This window comes from Bos taurus, chromosome 15 (genome assembly GCF_002263795.3).
Source record: "Bos taurus isolate L1 Dominette 01449 registration number 42190680 breed Hereford chromosome 15, ARS-UCD2.0, whole genome shotgun sequence".
Lineage (NCBI taxonomy): Eukaryota > Metazoa > Chordata > Mammalia > Artiodactyla > Bovidae > Bos > Bos taurus.
Genome location: NC_037342.1, coordinates 79,022,892 through 79,050,101, shown reverse-complemented (window position 1 = coordinate 79,050,101; position 27,210 = coordinate 79,022,892). Strand labels below are relative to the sequence as shown.

The window sequence follows — 27,210 nt, the reverse complement described above, 5'->3', positions numbered from 1 at the left end:
CCCAGACTCACGTCCATCGAGTCAGTGATGCCATCCAGCCATCTCATCCTCTGTCCTCCCCTTCTCCTCCTGCTCCCAATCCCTCCCAGAATCAGTGTCTTTTCCAATGAGTCAACTCTTCAATGAGGTGGCCACAGTACTGGAGTTTCAACTTTAGCATCATTCCTTCCAAAGAAATCCCAGGGCTGATCTTCTGCAGAATGGACTGGTTGGATCTCCTTGCAGTCCAAGGGAATCTCAAGAGTCTTCTCCAACACCATAGTTCAAAAGCATCAATTCTTCGGTGCTCAGCCGTCTTCACAGTTCAACTCTCACATCCATACATGACCACAGGAAAAACCATAGCCTTGACTAGATGAACCCTTGTTGGCAAAGTAGTCTCTGCCTTTGAATATGCTATCTAGGTTGGTCATAACTTTCCTTCCAAGGAGTAAGCCTCTTTTAATTTCATGGCTGTGGTCACCATCTGCAGTGATTTTGGAGCCCCCAAAAATAAAGTCTGACACTGTTTCCACTGTTTCCTCATCTATTTCCCATGAAGTGATGGGACCGGATGCCATGATCTTCGTTTTCTGAATGTTGAGCTTTAAGCTAATGTTTTCACTCTCCACTTTCACTTTCATCAAGAGGCTTTTTAGTTCCTCTTCACTTTCAACAGTGCAGAAAAGGACAACATTTGGGGGCTAACCAATCAAAAACATAAAAGAAACATAATTTCCAGGATTGTTCTGTGAAAAAGAGTCATCCACACACCCTAAACAGTTAACATCTAGGAATTTGCAACTGAGGATATTGTTTTCTTTATTGAGCCACTCTATTTCTGAATCCCACTATTACACCAACATAGCCTGTTCCCTGAATATCACAGATTTATTTTTTAGACTAATACTATTGAGGGATAAACTGTTCTTTAATTTTCCTTCTGTGAATAGGACTGTGACTGTATGTTTGCCAAGGCCTATCTAGTAATGCCAAAACTATACTGTCTTCAATCAGCATTTCCAGAGAATGTCTGCCAGCTACATACACCTTTCGACAGCCCCTGGTATTTTCTTTAATGTTTTCTTTAATATAGCTTTGAATTCTACTTTTTCAACTCTGATAATTGTAGTACACTTACGTTGAAAAAATATCCAATCAGAGAGTGGTGATAAAGACACAAGTTGTCTTTATGAACACTAGAGTTAGGATATCTGGGTTCAAATGTGAGCTAGCTTGTTCTTTAACTAGTGGAGTGACCATGGACCACTATTTACTCTTTCTGCTCTTGCAGTTTCCTCATCTGTAAATTGCAACCTTCAGATATATTTTGAGGCATAGATCTAGTGCTGGGGATACAATGTTGAACAAATTAAGCAAGAATCCTGAACTTATTACGTTTATATGATAATGTGTGTGTGCAGGGGGGAGAGGAGCAGAAAAGAAAAATAATGCAAAAATGCACTAGCAAAATATTATTAATGGTCGGATGTAGATACTTGGTATGGGAAACAAATGAAACATGAAAAAGAATAGAGAACAGGTACAATTTTAAATAAAGTGGCAAGGATGTTATTATTCAATAGAATAAGACCAAAAAAAAAAATGTAGTTGTCTATAAACAGGAATTTCTGAATGAAGGAAAAATGGAAAAATCTCAGGTAGTATCAGGACTAGTATACACAAAAGAGTTAGGATGTCATGTGGTTAAATCAAAGTGAATATAATTGATACAATAGTAAGGAATGAGTTCACCGAGGTTAGTAGTGGATGCAAGGTTATTATGGACCAGTGGGATCTTATGAAGATTTTCATTTTTACTCTTAGTGAGATGAGATCTGTAGGATTATTGAATAAAGTAATATATTCCAACATACTCTTTAACAGTATGATCGCTCTGGCTCTCACATTGACATTTAAATTTAAGAGGGACAAGGCCAAGCAGAGACAAGTCCAGAGACTGCAGCAACGATTCTAAGACTATGATGGTCTTTGAACCAGTGTGGGTAGCAGAAAAGATGTTGAGAAGTAGCCAGACTTCAAATATACCATGTATTTTGAATCTATACCCTATCTTGATAGATTGGATGTGAGGTGTGTGAGATAAAGAGAAAATTTCAGGAGTCTTTTTAAGTCATTGACTGAATAAGTAGGAGGATGGCCTTCCATCACCTGAAATTAACATGTAGATGTTGCTGGTACTTACCTGTAAGTTCTCTTGTGAAGATAAACTCTTTTCACTCTATATCTAAAGCCCTTTAAATATTGGCTGGTAAATGGAAAATACTTAGCAAAAATGTATTATGATCATTCTATTTATCAATTTATGACAGTAAATGCAGCTGTTTATGTTTTTGCGTCTTTCTCCGTATCATACTTTTATTAAATAGCATTTTGGCATGGCACCATAAAAAAGCATATTATATTTTAAATTACTTCAGACTCCATTTTACATAAAATGTGGTATGCACTAATATAACAAAGAACATTTAGGAAAATAAAAATATTTGAAATATTTCATATGGCCTATAGATGATATAATACAATGCACATGTGTAATAATATTACTTATGTTTCTATTATCATATAAATGTATTCTAAACTACATTATTATAAGAATAGTATAGTCAATTTATAGAGTTTAAGTTGTTTTAAAATTTACCTAATTTAAGAATTGTCCACATCATAGAATCTGTTCATAATATTTGTTTGCAGAAAATAAGAGGATACATTTCCTAATCATAGAAATAGAAATGAAAGCATAGTAAAAGCATAATTTATAAAAGAGGCTAGAAAACTGAAAAGGGCCCATAAATATATGAAACTACATTATGTTTATGAATGATAACAAAGGAGACAAAAAGTATACTGTTAAGCTAATGGAAGCAAAAACAAGTAGCAATTGCTCTAAGTATAGAATCTAGAAAATACTGAAATCAGAGAAAAGCAGTCATGATAACTTCAAATGGCCCTGATAAATGATAAGTAACTTTTTAAACAAATTACCAGAAAATAATTCATATTTAAAACACTTAAATTTATTAGCAGTTTTGAACTAGTAAAACAATGTAAACTTTTAACTCCTAAAAGAAAATTGCACTTTTGCATCTTATTATTATTAAAATAATCAAATATAGTTTTGTAGATAAAAAAATTAATTTAAAAAAATGAAAGTTTAAAATTATTATAGTGTGAATAAAATTATCTAGTTACAAAAATTTAAACAAAAAATATTAAATGCTTGGTAAATTAAAAATATGATCTTAACCTTTAAATAGCAGAATAGATTAAAATTGAAATTCAATATTATGTACAAGGAAAACTTTAAAATAAGGGAAATTTTTAGTGCTCTACCAGACTAAAATTAATAAGCTAACACAAAAACTGAATTCATTGTAAATTTTTAGTTTTACTTCTTATCTCTAACTGTTGCTTCCTGACCTGCATACAGGTTTCTCAAGAGGCAGGTCAGATGGTCTGGTATTCACATCTCCTTCAGAATTTTCCAGTTTACTGTGATCCACACAGTCAAAGGCTTTGGCATAGTCAGTGAGAAATCCTGAGATGGATGAGGCACAAGCTGGAATCAAGATTTCTGGGAGAAATATCAATAACCTCAGACATGCAGATGACACCACCCTTATGGCAGAAAGTGAAGAGGAACTCAAAAGCCTCTTGATGAAAGAGACAGAGTCTCAAGAGTGAAAAAGTTGGCTTAAAGCTCAACATTCAGAAAATGAAGATCATGGCATCTGGTCCCATCACTTCATGACAAATAGATGGAGAAACAGTGGAAACAGTGTCAGATTTTATTTTTGGGGGCTCCAAAATCACTGCAGGTGGTGACTGCAGCCATGAAATTAAAAGACGCTTACTCCTTGGAAGGAAAGTTATGACCAACCTAGATAGCATATTGAAAAGCAGAGACATTACTTTGCCAGCAAAGGTCCATCTAGTCAAGACTATGATTTTTGCTGTGGTCATGTATGGATGTGAGAATATAAAGAAGGTTGAGTGCCAAAGAATTGATGCCTTTGAACTGTGGTGCTGGAGAAGACTCTTGAGAGTCCCTTGGACTGCAAGGAGATCCAACCATTCCATCCTAAAGGAGATCAGTCTTAGGTGTTTTTTGGAAGGACTGATGTTGAAGCTGAAACTCCAGTACTTTGGCCACCTGATGTGAAGAGCTGTCTCATTGGAAAAGACTCTGATACTGGGAAACATTGAGGGCAGGAGGAGAAGGGGATGACAGAGGTTATGAGATGGTTGGATGGCATCACTGACTCAATGGACATGGATTTGGGTAAACTCTGGGGTTTGGTGGTGGACAGGGAGTCCTGGCGTGCTGCAGTTCATGGGGTCACAAGGAGTCGGACACGACTGAGCGACTGAACTGAACTGAACTACTTATCTCTGTTAAGTAATTTAAAACAAATGAGTTAAGCATTTACAATATTGTAAAGTTAAAAAATAAAATAAAATAAAAAAATTTTTTAAAGCATTTAATTTATTAATTTTATTTTACAAATCTCTAGAAATTGAGAGACAGGCAATTACACTGTAAAATACACTATAAAATACAATTACACTATAAAATATCAGTTATAAGAATTTCAATTAAAAAGCAATTTACTGAAGTTTGTTGACACATCATAGAAAGGAGGGATTTTTTTTAATATATTTTCAGATAGTAACCAAAGAGATATAACTATCTGCAGATTTTTAACTTGATGAATTTACAAACACTTTGCATTCAAAGAATTGCAAAATGAAAGTCAATCTTTCCCATGTGTCAAAAACACATTCATCTTAGAATTCATTGACAAATAGTTAAAGGTTAATCTTGTTAATGTACACAGTAAACTGCAAAAAGGTGCATATGAAATGACAGAAGTATTGTTCTAGCACATTATATACACACACACACACACACACACACATAACTATCAATCTGGAAGAAAACATACAAAGTTATTAATTTTTAGGGCATTTCTATTTCCTTAAATTTTCAACACTTTTCAAGTTTTCTGCAATATTGACATGTACCAGTTTAAATCCAAACCTGTGAGGTGCTGAGTTTTTTCTTAGCTATTTGTCTTTTAAATCTACCAAAAGTAATTTTATACAAACAAGAGAATATTCTGTAAGAATAAGACACTGTGCATTAAAAATACTGAACAAATAAGAGTGTCCTAATGATAATGCTGCTGCTGCTAAGTCGCTTTGGTCATGTCCAACTCTGTGTGACCCCTTAGACGGCAGTCCGCCAGGCTGGGATTCTCCAGGCACGAACACTGGAGTGGGTTGCCATTTCCTTCTCCAATGCATGAAAGTGAAAAGTGAAAGTGAAGTAACTCAGTCGTGTCTGACTCCTAGCGACCCCATGGACTGCAGCCTACCAGACTCTTCCGTCCATGGGATTTTCCAGGTAAGAGTACTGGAGTGGGGTGCCATTGCCTTCTGCCTTCTTCTTCTAATGATAATGGTCTGCCTTTAATAGTACTACCTTAAACACTTATATCAGTTATATGATTTAATCTTTAGAAAAACTCTATGGACCTGGAATCATAATTTATTATATTCTATTGAGAAAGTGTTTTATTTAAGAGTTACACAGCTGAAAGAGTTGCAGATCTAGAATCAAAAGTCTGGAGTGTTTGGTTCAATAACAAGAGCATTCTGCTATACTGTTTTTCCACAATGTAAATGAAATAATTTCTAAAAGTGTTAGCATTGTTCCCAAAATGAAACTCTTTTCCATCATAAAATTCTCTGAATATGCATGAAATACTTTAAAAGGTGGTAAATAAAATTTTTATTTTGCTAATCAGTTAGCCTTAAAAACAGATAGATTTGTACCATGGATTTAACATGTGTCGGTGTTTCCAATTACAATGTGGATTTCTAAAGGCATATTCTAATAAATGTCCAAGAAAATATTTGGTAAATCAAAGGATAATTCTACTGAATAAATGAATAAATAAAGAACAAGTAAAGTCTTCAAGTCATTTCTGGAGAAAGAGGAAGGAAATACCATAAAGGGAAGAAGGAAAAAAAATAGCTTAAAATTTCAGCATCACTGTTATTTTAATTGCTTCGAAACCTTTCTTTTCTGAATGACTCTACCGACAGCATTCTTCACTTCTTTGTTTCTAAGACTGTATATAAGGGGGTTCAGCATGGGGATGACAATAGTATAAAAAACAGAAGCCACTTGATCCTTTCCCAAGGAGTAGGACTTACTTGGTTTTAAGTAAGTGAAAATCATAGTGCTATAAAAGATGGTTACTCCCAGGAGATGGGAGGCACAGGTAGAGAAGGCTTTCTGCTTCCCTGCAGTGGAAGTGATTTTCAGGACGGTGCACAGTATGAACACATAGGACACGGATATTGTGACAAGAGACACCACTAGGGCACAGCCAGCGACAACGAATATCATGATTTCAACGTCATGCGTGTCAGTGCAGGACAGGGATAGAATTGGGGATGTGTCACAGAAAAAGTGGTAGATTACATTGGAGTCACAGAAATGCAATCTGTTCATGCAAAGCACATTGACAAAGGAATCTGTAAAGCCAATCAAATAGGATCCAAAGATAAGAGACTAGCAGCGTCTGGTGGACATAACAACGGGGTAACGCAGAGGGCTGCAGAGGGCTGCATAGCGACCATAGGCCATGGAGGAGAGAAGGACACATTCAGTGGCGCCCAAGAAGACAAAGAAAGACATCTGAGTGAAGCAGTTCACGTATGAAATAGTTTTGATGGAAGTCAGTAAGTTGTCTAAGGTTTTAGGGGTGATGACACTTGAGTAACTGAGGTCAAGACATGACAAGTGACTGAGGAAAAAATACATGGGTGTGTGAAGCTGCGAATCCAGGGAGATTATCAGGATCATCCCCACATTCCCCAGCACAGTGATCAGGTATATCAGGAGAAAGAGGGTGAAGAGGACCAGCCGGATCTCTTTAGAATCTGTCAGTCCCATGAGGATGAAGTCAGACACCTGTGTGATATTCCTTCTGCCCATGGTGTTCAAATGCTCCAAACTGTTGAGAAATCAAAGTTGAAACTTATCAGAAATTACTTCAAAAAGGTTTGTGTTGCTATATATGACCTGACATATTTATATTTGTTCAGTGTTTCTAAGAACTGATGATAATGAGGTATGGACTGCATATGAAGAAAAAAATTTGATTCCCAAATATATAAATAGATGTAAATTAACATTTAAATACAACAAAAAGTATATTGAATAAATTGCATAAGCCTGAAAGTGAAAGAAACCGAAGTCACACAGTTGTGTCTGAATCTTTGTGACCCCGCAGACTGTAGCTTACCAGGCTCCTCCATCCATGGGATTCTCCAGGCAAGAGTACTGGAGTGGGTTGCCATTTCCTTCTCCAGGGGATCTTCCCAACCCAGGGATTGAACCCACGTCTCCCGCACTGGAGGCAGAGGCTCTAACCTCTGAGACACCACAGAAGCCTCCTAAATGCTTCACATTTTTAATGCATTTAATGCCCACGAGTTTATTATACCATAGTATTATTACCCACATTTTTCATATGAGAAAAAGGGAACGGAATTTGAGTAACGTGTCCATAGTTAGAACTATTAAATGTTGGCTCTGTACTTCTACCAAGATAGATTGACTCCAGAGAGCATGTCCATTATATATTCCTGTCATAGTTAATTTCAAATATGTCTACTAAAATGCTATATGTATCATAAACAATCATAGTAGAATATTTTTAATATACTATGCTCTGCTATTTTCCCCAATATTATTTAATACTAATGAAAAATAACTATCAATCTTTGGACTTTAGTAGACTAACCACATACTTAGTATTAATTTCCAAAAGATACAAACTTATCATAATCTGGCCATTCAAAATCAAATTTCTTCCAAAATTATATTTCTAAATGGCTAAAAGACCATGATCATAACAACTCTATATTTCTGGGTCCACCAGTCCTGGCACTACTGAAGGCAAAGATATCTAAAATGATATCTGCATGCATACTCTTCTGATATTATTCATGCTTTATTTGATTTCAACTAAAATCTTCAATTTTTGAGAACAATACTTACTGGGAAGCAAGATTGACTGAAAAACAGCTTCCTCTAATATTATCTATCTTTCTTTAATATAATATTTGTTTCTTTGAGATAAATTCTTTTTAAATTTTAGTGCAGTCATTTTTTTTTATTCTGAAGGAAAAATTAATCAACCTAGAAAGTTTGTTCAGTTCCTGATCAAATGTAATATCTGCCAGGAATGTATGTCTAAAATGAATATCAGCAGAGCAGAGTGTGCCTTGCCTCTTATCCTAGTAATTCCAGGGCACCTCACATACTAGGGATTGATGATTGCAACACTTGGTCATCCCTGTGGACCAATTTCCATGGAAGAATTCTTGGCATATCTCCAAGGACAAAAGGTACTTGGCATGTCTTCAGGGACTAGATGCAGGTATGCTAGGCCATGAGAAACTAGATGTCTTCCTTTCCAGGACCCACAGTGAGGGGCCTAAAGGCTTGGTCTTCCTGTGTGATGCTCTAAATTTTTGCCTGGGTGGTAGAGAAACTATTTCTAGAGCAATACTTACTCTATGCCTGAAACTGTCAGGGAAAGAATGATTTTTTCATTCCTTCATTCCTGAGGAAAGACTCATTTTTCATAATGAGTCTTTTATATTTAATTGTGTGACACTGTTATGGGAGTAGACATTTGCATTAGAAACAAATTGAGAATTTAACAAAATTGAAAGAATGATATGAAAAATTTCAACATTATATAACATTTTGATAAATTTTGTAACATTTTGGTAAATTTCTCCAGATGATTTTTTAATATAATGCTTATTTGCATACCTATAGAACTTCATAATTATTATCATACTGGATGTTGAGTATCCATCCTCATTTTATAATTTAAATTTCATAACATACTATAACCATGTTATTCTAGTCTCTCATAAAACCAATAACTTCACGTTTTATTTATTGACTGACACCCTATAACCAACTTTATTCTAGTGAAGTCTTCTTCAGATGTTAAGAATGTTATTGAATATTGTTTATCCAAGGTGAAATAACAAGGAAAGGCTATAAAAAGGGGTACACTGAGAATCAGGTTAAAATACTCTTATGAATCTTTCATTAATTCATGAGAATTAAACCAATTTTCATATAGATTTAAAAGTAACTCTTACAGGAAACTCTGGTCATCCTCCCGAACTTCAGGAGATACTTTGTTGTTTGGAAAAAAGAAAAAAATTGTGCATTTATTGTACTTTTAATGAATTTTGGAAGGGCATTTATACTCACCCAAACTTTGTTCTGCTAGAATAGGTGTGAAATAAAATTCATATTTTATGATAAAGGTAAGAGAAATTATAAACAAAAATGTCCTTCTGTCCTTTCACCTCCTCTCTCCCCTCTACCGTGCATTGTGTATCTGCATTATACTTTGGCCAAACCTCCACTGTCAACAGAAACCTGCTCAGCCATAAAAAGCGACAATCTTCTAGCGTCAACAAAGCAACTCCTTAAGATATTCCTTCTTAATCTCATATGATACCACTATGACCCCTGACTTCCCTGGTGGCTCAGATGGTAAAGAATCTGCCTGCAATGTGAGAGATCTGGGTTTGATCCCTGGGTCAGGAAGATTCCCTGGAGAAGGAAATGGCAACCCACTCCAGTGTTCTTGCCTGGGAAACCCCATGGACAGAGGAGCCTGGTGGGATGGGGTCATAAAGAGTCAGACCCAACTGAGAAACTAACACTTTCACATGAACGATAACCTAGTACTTGCTTAGATCTAGATTGTATCTACTGTCAAATATAGATCATTTAATGTACAGGTCTCTGTCTCAAAAACTTATGTAACTGTCCTTTGACTTCTAAGGGGCAGAAAGTTCCTGTGGATTTCTGAGCTGTCCTCAGGTTACAATCCTCAATTTGACTTGAATAAAAGTTTCCATTTCTTTCTTCGAGTGACCAGTTAATTTTTCACTGAAAGTCTGACTCTTTGCAACCCTATGGACTATAGCTCACCAGGCACCTCCATCCGTGTGACTTTTTTAGGCAAGAATCCTGGAGTGGTTGCCATTTTCTTCTCCGGGGATCTTCCCAACCCAGGGATCAAACTCAGGGCTCCTGCATTGCAGGCAGACTCTTTACACTGTGAGCCACCAGGGAATCCAGTCTTATTTAGGGATTAGAAAGCCAGAGTAAACTTATTTGATGATAGGTAACTTTGGGAGTTAAGTAAAATAGGCTAATAGTAATTTTCAATGTAAAAACCACCTCAACAACCATAATATTAACATTAGTCACTTAATTGTGTCCAGCTCTTTGCAACCCCCTGGACTATAGCCTACCAGGTTCTATGTCCTTGTAATGCTTTAGGTGAGAATACTGGAGTGGGTAGTCATTCCCTTCTCCAGGGAATCTTCCCGACCTGGGGATTAAACTAAGGTCTTGGGGATTTCAGGCAGATTCTTTACCATCTGAGCTACAGGAGTTTCCTTGAAGCTTTGGGTGACTATAATTTTGACTCTATATTTGTGACTATAATTTGGTGACTGCAAAATGACCAGGAGCAAATCACTTGCTTAATATTTTCCCATCCTTGAAATTTATCTTGATTATCTTCAATATTTTTTTTTATGATTTGGGGTTATTATTGCACCTTTTATTGTACCATAGAAGAAACCAAAGTCTCCTCAGAGATTTTTTTTTTTTAAATCTCTCTTGATTTAATATGATATAGCTTTATCCTTTAATTTGTTAGTTTTAACTATGCCATCCACAAACATTCCTTTCACATTCCTTTCTCTCTTGGACTCTACGGTTAATTTTTTTTTTCTTCTTTAATGAATGAAAGAATGTTTCTTTTATTTTCTTTGGATGCTGCTGTTGCTGCTGCTTAGTCACTTTATTCATGTAGAACTCTTTGCAACTCTATGGACCATAGTTCACCAGGCTCCTCTGTCTTTTTTCATAAATGCTATTAAATTATCTTTCTTTGTTTTCTAATTCATTAATTGTTATCTAATTTGTATCACTTTTCACCTACATTATGAGATTTGTGGGGAACAAAAAATAATTTTCACTCTGTCCTTTCGGATTTTTGGCTGAAACCCACCTTCTTGTAATGAAAGGCAGGCGACCAGGATAAAAACAAATAGAAATTTAGTAATATATATATCCCCTTTATACATGGGAGACATCCAATAAAACTGAGTAATTCTCCAAAAAGGGTCCAAGCCACGACCTTAAATACCATCTCCAGCTAAAGGTAAAAGAAGATGTGGGAGGGTGGGAGTCAGGAAAGAATAGTAACCAAGAGTGCAGTTGTTAATGCAGACTCAAATTCATTCTTTTTCATTGGATAGAGATTTAGCCATCTTTCTCCTGGCATAGAAAGGGAAGCAAAGTGAAAGTGATAGTCACTCAGTCATGTCGGACTCTTTGTGAATCTTTGTGGCCTCATGGACTGTAGCCCTCCAGGCTCCTCTGTCCTTGGAGTTCTGCAGGCAAGAATACTGGAGTGGGTAGCCATTCCCTTCTCCAGGGGATCTTCCCAACCTAGGGATCAAACCAGGTCTCCTGCATTACAGGCAGACTCTTTGCTCACTGAGCCAGCAGGGAAGACCACAGAGAGGGAGACATCCTTCCAAATGGATAGTAGCAGTGTTAGTCACTCAGTTGTACCCAACTCTTTGCAACTCCATGGATTGGACTGTAGTCCACCAAGTTCCTCTGTTCGTGGGGATTCTCCAGGCAAGAATACTGGAGTGGGTTGCCATTTCTTTCCCCAAGGGATCTTCCCCACCCAGGGATTGAACCCAGGTCTCCTGCATTTCAGGCAGATTCTTTACCATCTGAGCTACATGGACATTTCCCTTTTAAATGTAAATGCCTCCTACAAAAGGATAACTTCAGTTTCCAGAACATCTTCTGTGTCTACTATTTTATTTTTAAATAACTAGATAATCCTTGAGCATAGAAAGCATCTATTGGCATTGAAAATTCTGTTCCCTTTCAGGTTGAATTTACTGTATTTTCCCTAAGACCTAGTAATACCTGCTTAACCCACTATGGAAACATATGAACTAGAGGTTTTGAGGGATGGTACAGATAGAGCAGTTCAAAGACAGAATGATGAGAGGTCATGAAGGATAAGTTTGAGGTGTATATCAAAATATGTATACATATGGACATTTAATCATAACTCGACAAGTAAAATATATTTCTACATTTTATGATTAACTGGAAAAGTGTGGTATGTTTCTGCTCTTAGAGAGAGATTAACTAGGAAACATTAAAACGTAAAAAATAACAATTTGATATATAATTTTATTAATACTAAATAAAGATAAAGGCCTGAAATGATCTACAGAACACATACACAGTGCAAGTGCAAATAATACACATAATTAGAACCGAGGAAAATATAGGTAAATATAAATGAATTTCAACAGCTGACATTTTTCACACAATTATAAAGATTTAAGCATTATAGTTACAGTGCATAAATGAAAAGCTTTGATAGAGGGGGGAAAAAGGAAATATCAGTTTAATAATTTTCCATGATGATGGTGAAATATAATGAAAGCAATCATCTGAATCAGATATTGTGCTTAGAATGAAAAATGTATGTAGGTTTAAGAAAGGGAATGAGTGATGAGTTGCTAAGACAGCCTTCAGATCAGTTCAGTTCAGTTCAGTTCAGTCATTCAGTAGTGTCCAGCTCTTTGCGACCCCATAAATCGCAGTGCTCCAGGCCTTCATGTCCATCACCAACTCCTGGAGTTCACCCAAACTCACGTCCATCGAGTCGGTGATGCCATCCAGCCATCTCATCCTCTGTCGTCCCTTTCTCCTCCTGCCTCCAATCCCTCCCAGCATCAGGCTCTTTTCCAATGAGTCAACTCTTTGCATGAGGTGGCCAAAGTACTGGATTTCAGCTTTAGCATCAGTACTTCTAAAGAACACCCAGGACTGATCTTCTTTAGAATGGACTGGTTGGATCTCCTTGCAGTCCAAGGGACTCTCAAGAGTCTTTTCCAACACCATAATTCAAAAGCATCAATTCTTTGGCACTCAGCCTTCTTCACAGTCCAACTCTCACATCCATACATGACCACTGGACAAACCATAGCCTTGACTAGATGGACCTTTGTTTGCAAAGTAATGTCTCTTCTTATTTTATTTATTTATTTTTTTGATACCATGTGTATTTATTTTTCCCCCTTTTATTATTATTATTATTTTTTTTTACTTTACAATATTGTATTGGTTTTGCCATACATCAGCATGAATCCGCCATGGGTGTACACATGTTCCCAATCCTGAGCCCCACTCTCACTTCCCTAATGTTTTTTGAGTGCTGATATGCACAGGATTGTCTAAATACCAGGAAAGATATAAACACGAATAAAATAGAATTCTTAACCTTAACGAATTCATCACTATGTTTCCACAAGCCAAAAAAGCAAATAAAGCATTTACTTATATACTGCATATGTGACACATTTGTTCCATGCTGTGGAGAGCAAAACTATGACTAAATACATTTTTCTCAAAGAGCTTACAATCTTGTTGAAGAGAAAGACAAATATTTTAAATACATATATTTTCTCCTAAAAGAACTTCATGAAATTAATCTTTGGTTCCTTTCAATAAATGTTTTGACTGCTCAACTTGTTTCATTCCTTCTCAAGATTCATGCACAGTGAAGGCAGCAGCGGGGATTTCATCTTTTCCAGAGGTCATTTTGTAACAATGCTGAGAAGAGTACATTAAACTGGGTTGATGTTCAAGTCTCTTTTCAAGGAAAAATAAAAGCAAAACCCAGTTTTATTTTTAATATTATGGACTTAATGAAGTTTTTCTGCCTGATTTGGAGAAGTGAGAATCTCTAAATATACCTCCAAAATGGCTTAGGAATTATGCTGTGCTAAAGTACTTCATGTCTCTCCACACACGCATAGACACACACACATAAACATTAAAAAATTATTGACTCTTTGATCTTAGGGAAGCACATTATAGTGAATAAAAATTAAACCCAGCTCTTTTTTTATGAGTTTGTACTCCACTGCATAAATGCATCACCTTTATCTTGAAAACAAGGTATAAACATAACTTGTCAAAAGACTAGAAAAATGAAAAATACCCAGAAATATAAGAAAAAGCATTATGCTTCTGAAAGATGAGAGAGGGGTTAAAAAGTATATTATTGAACAAATGCAAGCAAAAATAAATAGCAATTGCTTTAAGTATAGAGTCTAGAAAACATGGATATCAGAGCAAAAATAAGTCATAATAATCTTAAGTGGAATTTGTAAAAATGGAAAATAATTAAAATAAATTATGTAGGTGAAACAATACACTTTTAAAACATTTGAATTTGTTGAGAGTTTTGAATTAATACAAATAATTTACATTATCTCCTAATAGAGAGTTTATGCTTATGCATTTTATTTTTAACATTTAAAAATATTTACAAAAATCAAAGATTGTTTTACATAGAAAGCAATCTAAATTTCAAGTAACAAATTTTATATAACCACTGATGTTTGAATAAAATGATCTATGTAGTTTCAAAAGTTTAAACAAGATATATGAAATACCTGGAAAATAAAAAACACTTTCTAAAATAAGCTTTCAATAGAGAAAATTAAAATTGCAATTCAAGGTTATGTACAAGAAAAGCTTTAAAATATAAGAAATTTTAGCATCCTAGTGATTAAAGATTATAGGTTACCAGAGCTTCTGAATTCATTGCAAATTGGCAGCTTTATAACTTTTCTCTGTTAAAAAAAAATGATTAGATGAACCAAGCATTTAGATTAAGAATTTATTTTTAATAGTCATATTAAACCTATAGAAATTAGCAGAAAGGCAGTAATGTTTTAAAATACACAGAATTTCATCAAAGATGCATTTACTGAAGCTTATTGACATGTAACAGAAAGATAGCCTTATTAAATATTTTCAGTTGGGAACGGGACGCCAATCGAAGAGTGAAGGAATATGTGTATACTTATAACTGATTCACTTTGTTGTACAGCAGAAACTAACACAGCATTGCAAAACAATTATACATCAGTAAAAAACTAAATAAATATTAATAAAATAGAATTGATATATTCCAGGAGCCATAAAAGTGATAACACTGCATGCAGAATTTTAACTTAATAAATTTACAAATATTTCATGTCCAAAACACTGCAAAATGAGAATCTAGATCTTCTAACCAAACACAGTCCTTTTAGATTTCAATGATAAAGGAATAATCGAAGATTAAACTTGTAAGTATACACAGAAAACCTCAAAAAAGGACACAGGAAATGATAAGAATATTGTTCATATACCTAATACACACACACAAACACACACACCCCTGTATATCCATTTAAAACTATCCATCTGTTTACAATAGCTAGGACTTGAAAGCAACCTAGATGTCCATTGGCAGATGACTGGATAAGAAAGCTGTGGCACATATATAAATGAAATATTACTCAGCTATGAAAAATAATGCACTTTTTATGCATTTTTTTACCTCAATTCTAATGAGCTTATTATACAGAGTGAAGTAAGTCAGAAAGAAAAGCACCAATACAGTATACTAATGCATATATATGGAATTTAGGAAGATAGTAACAATGACCCTATATGCGAGACAGCAAAAGAGACACAGATATAAAGAACAGACTTTTGGACTCTGAGGGAGAAGGTGAGAGTGGGATGATTTGAGAGACTAGCATTGAAACATGTATATTACCACATGTGAAACAGAGCACCAGTCCAAATTCTGTGCATGAGACAGGACACTCAAAGCCGGGGCACTGGGACAACCCTGAAGGATGGGATAGGGACCAGGGTGGGAGGGGGGTTTAGATGGGGGATTAGATTGGGGACACATGTACATCCATGGCTGATTCATTTCACATTAGGGCAAACACCACCAAAATATTGTAAAGTAATTAGCCTCAAATTAAAATAAATAAATAAAAAACTATCAATCTAGAAGAACACATACAAAACCCTGAAAAACTTCTTAGGCATTTCTATTTCCTTAAAATTTTCAAATATCTCCAATATTAACACATTCCATTCTAAAAGCAAAACTGTGAAATGCTAGGTTTTCCTTTAGTTTTTTTGTGTGTTTGTCCTTTGAATCAACCAAAGCTAATTCGTAAAACTACACATGAATATTTGTTAAGAAAAAGGCATTGGGCATTCAAAATACTGGGAGGTGAGTGTTCTGATGATAATGGCCAATATTTATTCAGTTCAGTTGCTCAGTCATGTACAACTTTTTGCAACCCCATGAATCACAGCACACCAGGCCTCCTTGTCCATCACCAACTCCTGGAGTATACCCAAACTCATGTCCATCAAGTAGGTGATCCCATCCAACCATCTCATCCTCTGTCATCCCCTTCTCCTCCTGCCCCCAATCCCTCCCAACATCAGAGTCTTTTTCAATGAGTCAACTCTTCGCATGAGGTGGCCAAAGTATTGCAGATTCGGCTTTGGCATCAGTCCTGCCTTTAGGATGGACTGGTTGGCTCTCCTTGCAGTTCAAGGGACTCTCGAGAGTCTTCTCCAACACCACGGTTCAAAACCATCAATTCTTCAGTGCTCAGCTTTCTTCATAGTACAACTCTCACATCTATACATGACCACTGGAAAAACCATAACCTTGACTAGATGGACCTTTGTTGACAAAGTAATGTCTCTTCTTTTTAATATGCTATCTAGGTTGGTCATAACTTTCCTTTCAAGGAGTAAGCTTCTTTTAATTTCGTGGCTGCAATCACCATCTACAGTGATTTTGGAGCCAAGAAAAATAAAGTCAGTCACTGTTTCCACTGTTTCTCCATCTATTTCCCATGAAGTGATGGGACCAGATGCCATGATCTTAGTTTCCTGAATGTTGAGCTTTAAGCCAACTTTTTCACTCTAGAGACTCTGTCTCTTTCATCAAGAGGCTCTTTAGTTCTTCTTCACTTTCTGCCATAAGGGTGGTGTCATCTGCATATCTGAGGCTATTGATATTTCTCCCCACATTCCAGCTCGTGCTTCCTCCAGCCCAGCGTTTCTCATGGTGTACTCTTCATATAAGTTAAATAAGCAGGATGACACTACACAGCCTTAACATACCCCTTTTGCTATTTGGAACCAGTTGTTCCATGTCCAGTTCTAACTGTTGCTTCCTGATCTGCATACATGTTTCTCAAGAGGCAGGTCAGGTGGTCTGGTATTCCCATCTCTTTCATAATTTTCCACAGTTTATTGTGATCCACACAGTCAGAGGCTTTGGCATAGTCAATAAAGCAGAAATAGATGTTTTTCTGGAACTCTCTTGCTTCTTCCATGATCCAGCCTTAAAAAGTTAACATCAATTAAGTGATTTAATCTTTACAGTAACTCTTTGGACCTGGAATTGTTATTTATCTGTGCAGTTTAGGAACTTGAAACTTAAAGTTTCAGTGATTTTTTTTTTTAAAGCATTCTATAGGTAATTGAGTAGAAGGTTTGGAATCTAAATCCTAGAACTTATGGTTCTCAACCAAGTACTCATAATCACTCTGCTCTCCTGCTTCTCCATCAAGTAAAGGAAATGATTTCTGAAACCGGTATCATTTTTTTCCAAAATGGGACTCTTTTCAGTCATAAAATTCTCTAAAGTTTGATTATGCATGGGGATTTGTACAGCACACTTTAAAAACTGACAACTATACTTCTCATTTTGAAATTCAGTTGCCCTTAAAAACATACATATTGTGACCATGGTTTAAATGTGTTTCATGGTTTCTAATTACAGTGTAGATTTCTAAAGTCATATTCTTAGAAAGGCCTGAGATTGTATTTATTCAAGCAAAGGATGGATGAATAGAATAAATAAATAAATAGTTCTATGTGTTTTGGAGAAAGAGCAAGGAAATAGACTATAGGGACAAAAATAAAAACATACACAGACAAACAGAAGAGCTTAAAAGTTCAGGATCAGTGTTACTTTAATTGTTTGGAGCTCATTCTCTTCTGTAAGACTCTGCTGAGAGCATTTTTTACGTCTTTATTTTGAAGACTGTATATAAGTGGATTCAGCATGGGGATGACAATACTATAAAAAACAGAAACCACTTGATCCTTTCCAAAGAGTAGGACTTATTTGGTTTTATGTAAGTAAAAATCGTAGTGCCATAGAAGATGGTGACTGACAGGAGATGGGGGCACAGGTAGAGAAGGCTTTCCACTTCCCTGAAGTGGAAGTGATTTTCAGGATGGTGGACAGGATGGACACGTAGGACACTGATATTGTGATAAGAGACGCCACTAGGGTGGAGCCAGCAAAAATGGATATTGTGATTTCAATATCATGTGTGTCAGTGCAGGACAGGGCTAAAACTGGGGGTGCATCACAGAAAAAGTGATAGATTACATTAGAGTCACAGAAATGCAATTTGCTCAAGCAAAGCACATTGACAAAGGTGTCCATGAAGCCAATCAAGAAGGATCTAAAGACAAGAGAGCAGCAGCATCTAGTGGACATAAGAGCTGGGTAATGCAGAGGCTTGCAGATGGCTACATAGGGATCATAGGCCATGGAGGAGAGAAGAACACATTCAGTGGCCCCCACAAAGACAAAACAATTCATCTGGATGAAGCAGTTCAAGTATGAAATATACCTGTTGGAAGTCAGTAAGTTGTTTAAAGCTTTAGGGGTGATGGCGGTTGAGAAACTGAGGTCAAGAAATGACAGGTGAATGAGGAAAAAATACATGGGTGTGTAAAGCTGGAGATCCAGGCAGATTATCAACATCATTCCTGCATTGCCCAGCACAGTAATCAGGTACATCAGGAGAAATAGGGTGAAGAGGGCCAGCCGGATCTCTTCAGAATCTGTCAGTCCCATGAGGATGAAGTCAGACACATGAGTGATATTCCTTCTGCCCATAGTTTTAAAATGCTCCAAACTGTTGAGAAATCAAAGTTGATTCTTAGCAGGAATCACTGCAAAAAATATTTATGTTTCTATGAACAACATAGCATATTTATATTAGCTTTTTCTGAAAAAGGATAATATCAAGGGGTGTCTCAAGTATAAAGAGAAAAATCTTTTACTTGATTTCTAAATATAGAAATGTGTATAAATTGACATTTAGATGTAATGTATTAAAAGCTACTGTATTGGAAAATTAGAAATAGCCTTGTAGTGTTTTAAATGTTTCACTTTATTATAGCGTTTAATTCCACTGAGAAAATTATACCATAGATGTTAATATTAGTCACATTTTTTAGATGAAAAGAAGTACGTAGAGAATTTAGATAATTTATCCAGAGTCAGAGCTAGTACATGTTGTCTCGGTAATTCTATGAAGATAGATTGATCACAGAGTGCATGCCCATAATACTAATTCCTATTCATAATTAATTTCAGCAACCCTGAAAAACAGATACTGGATATAAAATAATGATGAAAGAATTGTTTCAACACATCATGCACAATTCTTTTTTTCCAATATTATTTAATACTAATACAATATAAATTCAACCTTTGGAATTCATTAGGGTGTATTAAAATGATCAACCACATATTAGCATTAATTTCCAAAAAATAACTTGATATTCAAAATCAAATTTCTACAAAAAAAATTATATTTCTAAAATACACACATTCATTGCAGTCCCTGATTATGTCAATGTTATCTTTCACAAGTCCTGGGAGTACCTAGGGTAAGGTTAGATGATATCTGCATGTATGCTTCTCTAATGTCCTTGTTTTATTTGAACCTAACTAAAACTTTCTGATTTTCAGAATAATACTTACCAGCAGCCAGAGTTGGTGGGAAAACAACTATTTCCAATATTATCTGACTAGCAGTATGACAAAGTTTCCCTCACAAATAAAATATAAAGACCCATTTCAGCTGAAAATTTCCATAACATAATATTTTTGATATGTTCTTATTAAATTTTAGTTATTTTGTTTTATTCTGTGGGAAAAGTAAATCAATGTAGAAATTTTGTTCAACTGCTGTTCAAATGTAAAATTTTTCAGGAAGTTGTGTCTAAAATACCAGGGATCTAACTGTGCAAGAATGCAGAGTAGAATATGCCTTGCCTCTCATCCTGGTAACTCAAGGGAACTTCATATACTGGGGTTTGGTGATTATGCAACATCTGGTCATCCCTATGGACCAATTTCCATCAAAGATTGCCTTGCATGTCTCCAAGGACAAGAATTCAAGGACTAAATGCAGCTGTGCTAAGCTTTGAAAAGTTGGTTGCATTTTACCTTAGGAGCCAAACAATGAAGAGCCCAATGCTTTAGTTTTCCTTTGGGATATTCTAAATTTATTCCTGTGGTGGTAGAGTAATTATTTCTAGAGAAAGGATTAATCTATGACTGTAACCATCAGGGATGGAAAGATAAATTTTTTACAATAAAATTTTATATTTATATTTTATGTTTATATATATGTGTGACACTATGCTAAGAGTAAATATGTCCATTAGATACAAAATGAAATCTCCAAGTATGAATAGGATAATTCTTCTAGGGGTGATGAAAACTGATTTTTTTAGCTTTACTGAAGCATCACTGATACAGGAAGATTTATACACATTTACTATATACTTATTAATGAATTTAGACATCTGCATATATCCAAATGCCATCACCACATTTAAGGTTCTAAACCTAGCCATCATCTCCAAAAATCCCCTTGTGTTCTTCTATGCATGTGTGTGTTTTGTTGTAAAAAATGATTTCTAAAGATCACCACCACATACTAAAATATAGCATGTACAAAAATAAAATGAATATATAACAAAATTCAAAAATGATATGAAAATAATCAAACTCAAATTTTGGTGAATGTCTAAGCTATTTTTGTTCATTGAATGCTTAATTGTATTCTTCTATATTTGCATACTTATCATATTATATAGTCAGTATCCATCTGCATTTTATAACTAAAATTTCACAATATAGTGTGATCAGTTTTATACTAGCCTTTCATAAATCACATAATTAAATGCCTTATGCATTGACTGATACCCCTTGAACAACTTTCCTCCAGAGTTCAGTTCAGTCACTGAGTTGTATCGACTCTTTGTGACCCCAAGGGCTGTAACATTCCAGGCTTCCCTGTCCTTCACCATCATTTGGAGTTTGCTCAAACTCATGTCCACTGAGTCGATGATGCCATCCAACCATCTCATCCTCTGTCATCCCCTTCTCCTCCTGCCTTCAATGTTTCCCAGCATCAGGGTCTTTTCTAATGAGTAGGCTCTTCACATTAGGTGGTCAAACTATTGGAGCTTCAGCTTCAGCATCAGTCCTTCCAAGAATATTTAGGAATTATTTCCTTTAGGATTGACTGGTTTGATTTCCTTGCAGTCCAAGGGACTCTTAAGAGTCTTCTTCAACACCTAGTTCAAAAGCATCGATTATTTGGTTTTCAGCCTTCTCTATGGTCCAGCTCTCACATTCATACATGACCACTGGAAAAACCATAGCTTTGACTATACAATCCTTTGTCAACAAAGTAATTTCTGCCCCTCCAGAAAAGTTCATCAAATATTAAATATTTCATTGAGGATTATTTGCCCAAGAAGAAGATTCTAAAAGGGGGTAGACTAAATATCATATTACAATATTATTATAAATTTTCTGCTGATTCATGATAATGAAATCAATGTTTATGTAGATTTAAAAGTGAATCTTACAAGAAAGTTTTCCTATACATCCAGAATTACAGGTAATAATTTATTGGTGTTGATAAAGAAGCTACATTTTTATGTGTTATACATTTGATACTGCTGCTGCTGCTGCTAAGTCACTTCAGTTGTGTCTGACTCCGTGCGATCCCATAGACAGCAGCCCACCAGGCTTCCCATCCCTGGGATTCTCCAGGCAAGAACACTGGAGTGGGTTGCCATTTCCTTCTCCAATGCATGAAAGCGAAAAGTGAAAATGAAGTCATTCAGTCGTGCCTGACTCTTAGCGACCCCATGGACTCCAGCCTACCAGGCTCCTCTGTCCATGGGATTTTCCAGGCAAGAGTACTGGAGTGGGGTGCCATTGCCTTCTCCAGACATTTGACACAGGGCAATTCTATTCATCAAATGATAGTGCTGCTAAAACAGGAATCTTTAGAAATAAAAATGCCAGTGTAAACTTATTTGACAACAGACAACTTTGGGAGTTAAACCAACTGAGAAACTCTCAGTTATTTTCAGTCTAAAGTCACATCAATAACCATAGTGATTGCAAAATTATCAGAAGCAAGTTCTTGCTCAGTAATATCCCAATGTTGAAACTCATTCTGTTGAAGTTTAGGATTATGCTTTCAGAATATTTATTTATTTGACCATGACCATTTATTTTGTCATGTTGATATGAAGTCCTCATAAAATTGAGCTCCTCTGCTGAGTTTATCATTAACATCTTTATCCAAAAATTATTCCCTTCCTTGTCCAACACCTGTTCCCCACAAAGTTGAGAATTATCAAAGAGGGATTGAAACCCAGAAGGACGTTTTGGGGCCTTCCCAGGTACAAAGGCCATTTCTAGTCCCCAGTTTCCTGTTTGTAGAAAGAAGGTTTTCATCCTCCTTGACCTTTCTTGAGTTCCGAAGGACATATTCAAACAATAACTAGGTCAGTTAGCACACATGGAAAGCAACAATAGTGTAGTAATGGGCCAGTGTCCTGCTTCTTCCACAAGGGAGGCACGTAACAGTGCATGTCACTGCGATCTTCTATAGGAACTAAGGCCCCACCCAGGTGGAGCATGGTAACTTCAGGCTGAGCACAAGAACGGGGACCCCAGACTGATTGGTACCATAAGGTAGATCTCTGGAATACTACCTTGTGACCTCACCACCAACCAATCAGAGGAAGGTCACGTATCCTGTAGAACTCTTGCAAATTTTGCCTATAAAACTTTTCCTTGAAAATCACCTGGGAGTTTGGGTCCTTTGAACATATGTGCATGTGTGCTAACTCACTTCAGTCATGTCCGACTCTGTGCAATGCAACGAAATGTAGTCTGCCGGCTCCTCTGTCCATCGGATTCTCCAGACAAGAATGCTGCAGTGGGTTGCCATTCCCTCCTTTAGGGGAGCTTCCTCACCTAGAGATTGAATTCTCATCGCTTATGTTTCCTGCATTGGCAGGCGAGTCCTTTACCACTAGCCACCTGGGAAGCCCTTTGAAAATGAACACCACATCCTTCTTGCTTAGCCTTGGAATAAAGCTTTCTTTGCTCCAAATAGCAACATTTCTCAACAATACCTACCAGTTGAATTCAGTTACTTACAATCACCTATGCAATGTAGAATTCTGTATACATTCATTTCAATGTCCTAACCACTAAGGAAAACGTGATTTGAAAAGATATTTATAAATAAAAGATATTGTGGTGAACCAAGGACAAAAGAGCAGATAAAACCAAGAAGGGTCCTGGAATGCAGGAACAGAAACACCAGACCCTTATCGTCCTTCCCTCCCCTGTGTTGTAACTATTAATGGATTTCAGGTCCTCCTGAACAGTATAACCTGTCCCCCCTCCTACTCCATAGACATAGCATTTGCCTTACTCTGCCCCCTGCTCAGTATAGTTGCCTCATCCAATCAGCAAATGACCCACAAGTCCCATATCCCACTCCTTGTACCCTGGGAATAAAAGTGGACTAAGGATCCCTGTTCAACATCAGTTCTCCCTTGAGCTGATCTGCTGTTCAAAAAGCATCTCCCACTCTAATAAACTTTATTTCCCTCTCATTCTGTCTCATGTCTAGAAATTTGTATCCAACCCATGCCCAGACCCTGACAGATGTCTTTGAAATGATTTCTTAAATAGAATTTTCAACAAAACTAATAGTTTTTGAGTGCTAATGTACATCTGTACTCAGTTGCTAAGTCATGTCCAATTCTCTGGTATACCACAGACTGTAGCCTGCCAGGCTCCTCTGTCCATGGAATTCTCCCACAAGAATACTGGAGTGGATGGCCATTCCATTTTCCAGGGGATCTTCCCGACCTAGGGATCAAACCCGGTCCCCTGCATTGCAGGCAGACTCTTTAGCATCTGAGCCACCACCTCTATAGATGCCTCCAAAATGCCTCAGGAATTGTGCTATAGCCAGTGCTCTATTAATCTACACACACACACAGTTTATTCAGTCTTTGAACTTAGAGAGGCACGTTGTATTTGTTAAGAAATGGAACTCTGTGGTTTTTGAAATATTCTCTACTTCATAAAATGAGGTTTCATAGATAAATGGTAAGGGTTTTAACCCTCCCGGCAAAATGAATGTGCATTACCAAGAGATCTCTCTGTATCACCCAATGTCCTCTTATCACTTGTGTTTACACCTCATGAAAATTAATAACTCTAACCCTCACCACTCCCTCCCGGCCACAGATTTATAATCGCTTTTATTATGTCTCTATGGCTGAAGCAACTTAGCAGCAGCAGCAGCAGCATGCTTTCACTTCCTCTCAGCTAATCAGCAATCATTTCTTGTTAATAGTATTTGAGTCACCATTTCTTAATCTACCAATTTTCTACTCTCAATTTGTTGACAGTGGAGAAAACACCATGTCAAAACGTATAAAAAATCAATTTAATAGTAGTTCAACATTTTGCAGTGTGATGGCATAATCATAGGTAGGGTTTAGCCACTATCCAGATGCTTTACATATCTGTGCATGTCTATGTCTGAATAATTTTAGTACTGAAATGAACACCTTCCATGGTGATCCAGTATCCATATCAACAAATAAAATGATAAATCAGCTCCTGCGTTTCATGACTCTGTTATCATTTACTTTGTTTTATTCTTTTGGGGGTTACTCTACTAGCTCCCAAATTTTTGAGCCATTGAATGCCTGAAGCACTCCAGGTTTGCTTTAGTTGCAGTACGCACGGATTTGTCATGGAAACAGTTTTTGAAATGCTTTCAGGAGAGCATTTTTTACATCTTTGTTCCTCAAACTATAGATAAGTGGATTCAGCATGGGAATGACAATGGTATAGAATACAGATGCCACCTGTGCCTGGGTCAAGGAAGATGTGTTATCAGGCTGCAAATACGTGAAAATCAGGGACCCATAGAAGACGGTCACCCCCACGATGTGGGACACACAGGTGGAAAAGGCTTTCTCTCTGCCTGCTGCAGACCGGATCTGCAGGATGGCTGAGATGATGGCAATGTAGGTGACTGTGATGATGAAGAGAGAGCTAAGCAGGGTGAAGCCAGCTAAAACAAAGATCACCATTTCTGTGCTGAATGCATCCACACAAGACAGAGCCAGAAGAGCTGTGGTGTCGCAGAAAAAGTGATTGATGCTGGCCTCACAGAATGCCAACCTGCTGATCACACAGATGGAGACCAGAGAATTGGTGAAGCCCATCATATAAGGCATGACTCCCAACCACCTGCACACCTTCTGTGACATGACCACGGGATACAGTAAGGGATTGCAGATAGCTACATAGCGGTCATAGGCCATGGACCCCAGAAGAAAACACTCACTACACACTAAACCCACAAAAAAGTACATTTGAACAAAGCAAGCAACGAAGGAGATGGTTTTCTGAATTGACTGGAGATTTACCAGTGCCTTGGGTGTTACAGTAGAAGAATAAAATATATCAATGAATGCTAAATTGCTAAGGAAAAAGTACATAGGTGTGTGGAGCTGAGAGTCAATTCTGATTATCAGAATTAGTCCAAGGTTCCCTAAAACAGTGATGAGATAAATAAAGAGGAACATCATGAAGAGGCTGACGTGTAGTTCAGGGTGATTTGCAAATCCAGAGAGAATGAAGAATGTCACCTCCGTGAAATTGTTCCCAGCCATTTCTGTCAACTCAGACCCTTGACTTCTCTACTGAAAAATGATAAGAAAAGTTAGAGGAAATTCAAGTCCAAAGGCATGATAACCAGCCCTGACCTAGACTCCCATAATGAGAGAGTAACAGATGGAAAACAAATATAAAATGACTTCAAGTTAATTGAGAATTTATACATGATTTTAATTTAAAAACAATAGAACTAACAAACACTAATCAAAAATTCCAAGTGCACATTCACTGGAATTGGGTGCACTCTAAAAAACCAAATCTATCTGGATTGCTTTTTAAAGAAATTTCTCTAGAGATAAACCATCCTCTTCCCTTATCTATCACTGGGACTCAATTCATATACTTAGAAACTTACATACTGTGATTGATTATGTATTATTCTTAGAAAACATGGAGCTCAACTGGAAATTTAAATTTTGGTATGCAATGATACCTTGTGTGGCAGTCATAAGATTTCAGCAGCCAATAACTACTTTACAGGCTTGTTTTAGGTGCTTAATGAGATCTTCAGTGCACATATCTAATAGTTCCTTGGACTCAATAAAGCTTGCTACATTTTGCAAATATATATATGCATTTAAATATATAAAATGTATATTTTACAAAATGTTATATATAAACATATGCATATATTTACATAGAGTAAGTGAGATATTACATATATAAAATGGAGAAGGGGATGGCAACCCACTCCAGCATTCTTGCCTGGAGAATCCCATGGACAGAGGACCCTGGTGAGCTAGAGTCCATGGGGTCACAAAGATTTGGACACAACTGAGTGACTAACACACACACACTTTATATATATACATGTAAGTCCCCTAATACGAACCCCCAAGTTGTGAGCTTTCAAAGATGCAAATGTGAGTTCACATGTTCAATTGCATGTCAGTTTACATGTCTGGCGTGTGTTGTCCGTCCTCTACAATTGGTTGTGCTTCTGTGTATTTTACTGTACATTGCTATGTGGAGTGCAGTCGTGCAGGATCTTTATTTCAAGTGCAGGTTGGGGGGAAGCAAGCATAAAAGCAGCAGTGATGTAGCTGGCACTGCTCAGAAGAGACTCAGGAAATGGTAAAGGGATTTTATTTATTTGAGGAGACACTGCAGTTTTTTGAGGCACAGGACCCAAATGTAGAATGGTGCATGAAAGCTGCAGCAGCCGTTTAGAATGCAATCCATTGCTAGCCTGTCATCTATGACAAGAATAAAAGAGCTACTACTCAGACATCGTTGCATCGATTTTTCAAGAGGGTATTCATCGATAGAACTGAATCCAGCAAGAAGCAAGAACCTGTGCATCAGCGTCAGG

At 36.6% G+C, this 27,210-nt stretch overlaps 1 protein-coding gene and 2 pseudogenes across 1 annotated transcript; all 3 read right to left on the bottom strand.

Moving 5' to 3' along the window:
- Positions 6,062-7,009, bottom strand: OR8H4P (olfactory receptor family 8 subfamily H member 4, pseudogene; annotated as a pseudogene).
- Positions 18,041-18,974, bottom strand: OR8H17P (olfactory receptor family 8 subfamily H member 17, pseudogene; annotated as a pseudogene).
- OR8I2 (olfactory receptor family 8 subfamily I member 2) lies at positions 24,965-25,894 on the bottom strand. Its single transcript, NM_001390686.1, has one exon. The coding sequence runs from the start codon at positions 25,892-25,894 to the stop codon at positions 24,965-24,967; it is 930 nt and encodes a 309-aa protein (NP_001377615.1).
- Between the last annotated feature and the right edge of the window lie 1,316 nt (positions 25,895-27,210).